At 34.3% G+C, this 8,394-nt stretch overlaps 1 protein-coding gene across 1 annotated transcript; it reads right to left on the bottom strand.

The window, feature by feature from the left end:
• Positions 1-109: 109 nt before the first annotated feature.
• Positions 110-7,182, bottom strand: LOC144434241 (scavenger receptor cysteine-rich domain-containing protein DMBT1-like). The gene is made up of 6 exons (XM_078122695.1): positions 7,063-7,182; positions 5,504-5,537; positions 3,021-3,332; positions 1,447-1,782; positions 554-865; positions 110-123 (listed from the first exon to the last, which is right to left on the bottom strand). Exons 1-6 carry the CDS (start codon positions 7,180-7,182, stop codon positions 110-112), a joined length of 1,128 nt encoding a protein of 375 aa, XP_077978821.1.
• Between the last annotated feature and the right edge of the window lie 1,212 nt (positions 7,183-8,394).

The raw sequence follows: 8,394 nt of genomic DNA on the forward strand, positions 1-8,394 counted from the left end.
TAGATCTAAACATAACCTGAAAGAATATCTTTACTGTATTGCATTCATTTATAATGGCAACTTTTGTGTCTTTAAAAATTCCCACGATTAATGATTAATGGATTTCGTATTAAAGGTACTCGACTGAAAATTGGTCATACATAACATAATGGATATGGTATACGTCAGCCGATGTATTAGTTGTAGCATAGACCCTTATACATGAAATAGGGTCTACATGGTTGTAGTTGAGCATGTCTAGATATATTGACAGGCAACAAATCATCTTCAAGAGTATGGAAATTTGTATGTTAATATGCATAAATCTGGTGAATCTCTACTCAGAGCTTAAAATATCTACTGATAAAAACATGTGTAAAAAAATCTGTGCGAGATTTTTCCTTACAAAAACTAACAAACCTAGAACCAGCCAAATGGAATTTGAAGAATTCTCATCATAAAAAAGCATTCCAACAGACAAGGGTAGATCAGAAACGTGAGGGACATATACATCATATAAATTATATTACGATAGTGGAGCTTACACAAGGTGAACACTTATCAGGGCACTTACCAGTTGCCCATACTTTCATACTGAAACCACGATGTACAGCTGAACCATCAGTCCTAAATGTCACTTCAAGAGTCTTGGAAGGAACTTCAACTCCACAGTTTGGGGATATTCCATTGCATGGCTGTCTGTTATTATTAATCGTTAAGACATCAGGGCTACATTCAGTTTCGAAATGGGTGACTCGATAGTACAGGAGACCATTGGCACGTGATTGTACGCAGGCATCAAAATGTTCATTATTGTTATAAGACGAGGGGAAGTTTGGTGATGTAATAATGTGTTCTTCTCCAGGTCCAAGAACTACACAACGTTCTTTTGTTTACAAAAAAAAGGAGAGAAATACTGAATTTATAAGTGGTAGTAGTGCAAACAGGAAACCAAACTAACAGGCATGTACCATTGAGTAATAAAATCACCTTAATAATTATTAAAACAATCTAATCCATTTACCACTGTAAGGGATCGTAGGTTTTTTAAATACAATAATTATGAAGCACTACTGATATATGCCACAAAATATACCATCAAGTCCATTATCTTAAATGTTATTAATGGAAGGTATGTAGATGTAGCCAAACCTATCGGTTGGTTATGAAATTGTCATTTTGTGACTATTAATCAATTGTGTATCCAAAAACGTTAGTAAATACCACGACGAAATAATTGTTAGATAAGTATGAAAATATGACTAGCATGTATATAATTATGAGAAAAAATATTATTACAATGAGCCATTCTCTGGGTAATATTTTGTCCATCATGATCTTGCAGTCGTCATAACTACTGTTGAAATGTTATTGGAATGTGTCTCTCATTCTAACGTCTGTCGTATTATGATCATAAACATATGTTGGTAGTAATATTAATTATCAATATTATATCGAGTTACTTACCAGTTGCCCATACTCTCATTCGGAATCCACGGTGTACATTCTCACCATCAGAGTTAAATGTCACCTCAAGATTCTGAGAACGTACTCTCACTCCGCCATCAGTTGAGGAGATTTCATTACATGTTTGTGTGTTACCATTTATTACTAGGTTGTCAGTATCACATTCCGTTTCGAAATCAGTGACTTCATAGTACAGCTTCGCATCGCCCTCTACCTTTACACAAGCAAGCATATTTTTACAGGTATCATAATTAGAGGGGTAGTTCGGTGACGTAATAACTCTCTCTTCACCAGGAGTAAGCACTACACACGGTTCATTTGAGGCTGTCTCTGCTTCTATGAATTAAGATAAAAATATATTTTCATCAAATGTGAAGTGAACGGACCCCGGCAGGTTAATTTGTTAAGGGAGAAAGCTGAAACATGAGAAATATGTTTTTAACGTAACCCTATATAATAAAAGAAATTGATTCAAAAGCTCTTCTCTTATAAAAAAGAATGTTACTCGGACACATCAAATTATTGAAGACAACACTCTACGATCCATAATTTGTAGATTTAGGGCGTTAGGACATCATTAATTATATAATTAAGATAGGAAATTTTGAGGGCCCTATACCAAGACGGAAGATAATTTGTTTCCAATGTAAGGCCGGTGAAATAAAAGGACCAATATCACTTTTGTTTTGGTTTGTCCTCATCAATGTACTCACTTGGGTGAAAAACATACCTGCTTAATGCTTTAGTTAAACCATGATAATTATCAGAAATTTCTCCAGTTGATGCAGATGAAAAATTGAGCGTCATACAGTTGGCCAGATTCATATTTTCCACAATTATACGAAAGGGGAGAGACCGGTCAGTTTTCTGAAGGTGTATGTACATTATTTATTGTCTTTCCAAGCAACCTACCTGTGTCTGTCTTTGTATAACTGTTTGTTATGTACTATGGGACAGAGGTCCAAGTATCGAAGAGTTTATAATGGAAATAATTATAGGAAAATTTCACCAAATAATGTGCGTCTCACATCGTTTAACACGAATAGAATGAATATGCCTTTCATTTAGTCAACTCGTGGAGACCAAATAAGGAAATGTCACCACTTATTATAATATAATATGCAAATTTGGTGTATTTGTATGAAAGGCTTTAGTTCAAAACTAAATCAGATGAAAACATAACCTGAAAGAATATCTTTACTGCATTGCATTCGTTTACAACAGGAACTTTTGTGTCTTTTAAAAATCCCACGAATAATTCACAAGTTATTAGTTGTAATAAAAATGTCTCGATATATTGAAAGGCAACAAATCATCTTCAAGAGTATGGAAATGAGGGTGTTAATATGCATAAATACCTACTGATAAAACATTTGTAAAACTATCTGTACGAGATTTATTCTTACAAAAACTAACTAACCTAGAACCAGACAAATGGAATTTGAAGAATTCTCATCATAAAAAAGCATTCCAACAGACAAGGCTAGATTAGAAACGTGAGGGACATATATGTCATCAAAATTATATTACGACATTGGAGCTTACACAAGGTGAACACTTGTCAGGGCACTTACCTGTTGCCCATACTTTCATACTGAAACCACGATGTACAACTGAACCATCAGTCCTAAATGTCACTTCAAGAGCGTTGACAGGAACTTCAACTCCACAATTTGGGGATATTTGATTGCATGGCTGTCTGTTATTATTGATCATTAAGACATCACGGTTACATTCATTTTCGAAATGGGTGACTCGATAGTACAGGGGACCATTGGCACGTGATTGTACGCAGGCATCAAAATTTTCATTATTGTCATAAGACGAGGGAAAGTTTGGTGATGTAATAACGTGTTCTTCGCCAGGTCCAAGAACCACACAGGGTTCTGTGGTTTACAAAAAGAACAACATTGGGTTAGTTGGGTTAGCAAGCCATTTGTAATAATGGTGAGGAACCGAAAGAAAATAGTTTTTATGCAAACTTTACAGCAGCGCAAGACATTGAACATAGTCATTCGCAAGGTTAACAAAAAATGACAGTGTGAAATAGTACCATCTTGTATGTTTTTACAATATCTGAGCGGATCTGATCACTTAATATGATGACTCATTAGGATGTTTACCAGAATCTATTCAGTTCTTATGGAAGACATGTAGCAAGTTTTATTAGAATAGATGCAATCGTTTTTGAGGTATCATAATTATCCACGGACAGACAGACAGACAGACAGACAGACAGACAGACAGACAGACAGACAGACAGACAGACAGACAGACAGACAGACAGACAGACAGTCTGACACACACACAGACAGACACATAGATAGATAGATAGATAGATAGATAGATAGATAGATAGATAGATAGATAGATAGATAGATAGATAGATAGATAGATATATAAATAAATAAATAAATAGAGACAGACAGACAAATAGATAGATAGATAAATGAATGAATGAATAAATGAATGAATGAATAAATAAATAAATAGATAAATAAATAAATAAATAAATAAATGAATGAATGAATGAATGAATGAATGAATAAATAAATAAATAAATAAATAAATAAATAAATAAATAAATAAATAAATAAATAAATAAATAAATAAATAAATAAATAAATAAATAAATAAATAAATAAATAAATAAATAAAAGCCAATTCAAAAGAAATCAAGAGAAAACAATACTATATTTCGATGGAGGGAAGGCTTTGGGTTGATACGTATTCCTCTCACACATACAGAGTGTGGCAAACAACTGTATATGTATATGTGAAAACCAGAAGGAAAGTTAGGCTGTACGACTGTAGAACCAGCTAGAACTTCGCCAATACCACTTAGAATTCAGCCACTTAGACTTTCACTCGCGTGTAGATCTTACTGCAAGGAATGTCCTCAGCTGAATCACCACTTCAACTGAAACTAAGATCTCAATAAACATTTCAGCAAAAGACCAAAACGAAACTACAGGAAAATCCCATTAGGGTCACATGATGTCGCAAGGTTGAGTGTTTATTCTCCGGGTTTATTCGGTGTGATAATCTCTCAGAATATAAGAGATAAGGCAAACTGTTGGAACAACTGATCTCTTGGTAATGATATGATTAGGGTGTTTTATATTACGGTAGATACAAGGAGAAGAATGGACAAGATGTCTTCACTTAGTCAATAAAGAGTGAATTATATACAGATGGAAGAGAACAAATCAATCAGTTGATTAATATCACACAAAAAATAAGTTTTATTTCACACACAAAAATCATCAATCGATCAATCAATCAATCAATCAATCAATCAATCAATCAATCAATCAATCAATCAATCAATCAATCAATCAATCAATCAATCAATCAATCAATTAAATTATCCAATCAATTAATCAAACTGAGTTTTACAACAACTATGGCTGCTATTTAATGCAATGTTATATGAGAACCAAAAGTAATGTTTGCGCATCTTTCTCCTGTGTTATGCCGTATTACCTGTATGTAGGCATGCATATAGACCATATAATGTCACATTTGTACCAGGTTTGATTCAAACTAAATATTGCATATCAGAGAAATTACATAGCACAGTTGGCTAGTCAAAGACAGAGCCCATTATAATACCCCCCCCCCCCTTCGGCTGCTCAAAACAGCATGTACGAACTTTAAAGTTTGCTCGAAAACTGTTCTTGGCATCATAGCATGTATATGTGTACTCAGGGAGCGATCGGTTTGCACGGCCGGGGCGGCAAGTTGGGGGATCCCTTCAATTTAGGACTTAAAGAAGGGAGAAGTTCTTCATTTTTACAAACATTTCAACAATTAACGAAATGATGAGCCATGCTGCTGTACTTACATTTCCATACATTTATCAAACAACAAATGTGTGTGCACACAATAAACCATAAACAATAAAGAGCTATAAATATACATTCAAATATAACATAAACTCTTGATACATCCCATGCATACGACATGGAGTAACAACATTGAACCGTTAAGCAACAGTTTTGTCAAAAATGATTTCTCAATAGTCATAGAACTACATTACATAAGTATAACTTACCGGTACGTTTGGCATGTTCACTTTTAACGCCCTCCTGTTAAAAAAGGAATAAATTCGAACACTAAATACGTATGTATGTATGTATGTATGTATGTATGTATGTATGTATGTATGTATGTATGTATGTATGTATGTATGTATGTATGTATGTATGTATGTATGTATGTATGCATGTATGTATGTATGTATGTATGTATGTATGTATGTATGTATGTATGTATGTTAAATATGATACAAAATTAATATTCTACGTAGTTATGCCAAGAATTGATTAGTTTGTGAGTGAAATTGTTGCATAATAATCACCTTATTTACATTTTATTTGTCAAAATTGGCTGTTTTCCCATATAATTGTGTTAAATGAGCTAGAACTTGGTAAATATTCACTATATCATGGTTGATGAAAAGTGTGGTACACTTTTCAGCGATATTATAGCTGTCCAATTTGCTGACCAACTCCAGACAGAAAAGAAATTGCCCCCAGGTTATGAGCTAAATAAATTGTTGTGTTGCAAGTGCATAAACTCGCTACAAATGTCAAATTCCCTGGTACATATATGTCTCTGGCGCTGCGCCACATACGGTAACAGTGCATAAACTTTTAACAAAATGAAAACACTACCATCAAATCTGTCATAATAGCCTCTGTTCATAATTTATATGTTCACAACTGTCCTAATTATAGAACTAGGTCGAACAAAAACAACGTTAACGACCTGTTAGTACCTCGACCAAGGGTTGAATTTTTAAAGCAAAATTGTATGTTTTCTGGTACAAATATTTGGAATACTTTATCACATGAAGTGAGAAATAGGACGTTGTTGTCTTCCTTCACACGTGACTGTCAACAATATTTTATGACAAAATTTTAGACATTTGCTGTTTGTTTGTATTTGTCTCTTTTTCTTTATCTCTTTCTATTAATTTTACTTAGAGGGCCCCTAAGAAGATTGGTCTCGGTCAATTGCTGTTGGGTCCAAATCCTCCACCCCTCCCCACCCCACCCACCATCCCCAGAAATCAAAACTATGATGTACCCCGTACTTCAAAAACTATTTCACCAAATCAAATTTTAAAAAGTACATATTCGCTACATACGCAGTTTTGTCTAGGAAGTAATGCTAAACTTTGAGCGACGTTGATGTACTACGTAGACATATTTTGCATGAAGACCGTGCCTATATCAATTAGGTATAAGCAAGTTTAAGAAGACTCAGATAAACTAATTCTTCCTGTATTTAAATACTGTTTATAGACAGAATAATGTACAGATGAATGCCAGATGAATTGAATGAATGATTTATTCGTTGGTAGATTTGAAGTGAAATGCTAGTATTGCTTGATTAGTTGCTAATACTATAGTTAAATTATTTTGTTTACTAAATATGGCCTTTTGTCTTGTGAAATTATCATTTGGTAGACCTTTCAATTCAATCCATTTCTGGTGACTAACTTCGTGTAAAAAACTTTGAAACTGAAACGGCACGACATTTGATCAAATAAGTTTTGTGATTAAGATTTAAAACTATGTTTTCTAAATAAGCAAAAGACACACCTACCCATTTAATGGAGAGGCACAAGAGAATGTCTATCACCACGAGCAACTTCATGGTTCTCCCTTGCTGTGAATTGGTGTCCACCGTGGAAGTTATTGGTTGAACTGATAGACTGGGTCTCATCGTTTCTCATATGATAACGCATTGCACCAATAGTATCAATACACGTATCATAGCAAATACCATTAACTTTGTCTTGTTCTATTTTTAATTTCCTGGTGTAAATTAATGTCAATCATCCATCATTCTATCATTCCATCCATCCATCCATCCATTACTCGTTATGTAAATTATGGCGCTGGAATGTTTCTAACAACGTTAACATCAGGGAAACGTTTGTATTTTCTTTTCCATTTTCACTAGGAAGAAAAGCCGATAATCACCTATTGTTCGATCATTTGTCGTCTTGTCTTTCTGTTTGAGAAAGCCTACGTTCAACTCCAAAACGCCGGTAGCCCCCCCCCCCCCGTTAAAATGCCCAGCCCCTAAGACAAATGATGCATGCCATTGTGTAGATACCCTTCAACAATAGTTCTGTGTAGATTGTGGAGCTACTATTGTTAGGCATACATATACCTTTCCCATTGCCGACAAATTTAAATTGTACAACCCAAGATAGACATACCATTTTTTGTTGTTAAAAAATCCAGACACTGTTACCCACAAATTGCTATCCGTGTAATCGCAACTATTTTTTTTTCTATTCCTAGCAATTAGACTTACCGATGAAATATCTACCCAAACATCGTCAATACCCAGTGACCTTGCATCAATGTTTACTTCGATAAATTTAAGGGTAGTTTGGACCATTATAGAATGCAAGTATCGAAAAAAACTAGTATATATGGAAATAATTATACGCTATGTATTTATGCGGGTTGTGGGTCATTCATTTATCCAACGTACGACAGAAAAAGTATAATAAGTCCTGTCAAATGTTTTGAAATACGAAAACCTATTGTCATGTCTCACTTTCTTAGGGAGCCTTCAGTAACTCCAGGGTGTGGGGAATGGGGTCACTTTTTACATGGTTCTCGGAGGAGGGCCATATTTTAGAAAATGATATATGGGGTGGGTCACATTTTACTTTGCCACTTTATAATATATTGTCTAATTTTGCATTTTGGGGGATTTTGGTACAACACTTCTACCATATCAGTTAGTGGGGTTTATACTTACAACGTTAGAGCTAGGGTTTGGGTTAGGTGTAGGTAGTGATATCAGACCATACATATATCAAAGCACTGAAAGTAGTGCTTGGTATCGTATGTGATGAAATGTTTGAAAGGAAATCAATAAACTCACAACTTGATTGACATTACTCACTATATATAA

Source organism: Glandiceps talaboti, chromosome 4 (assembly GCF_964340395.1).
Source record: "Glandiceps talaboti chromosome 4, keGlaTala1.1, whole genome shotgun sequence".
Classification (NCBI taxonomy): Eukaryota; Metazoa; Hemichordata; class Enteropneusta; family Spengelidae; genus Glandiceps; species Glandiceps talaboti.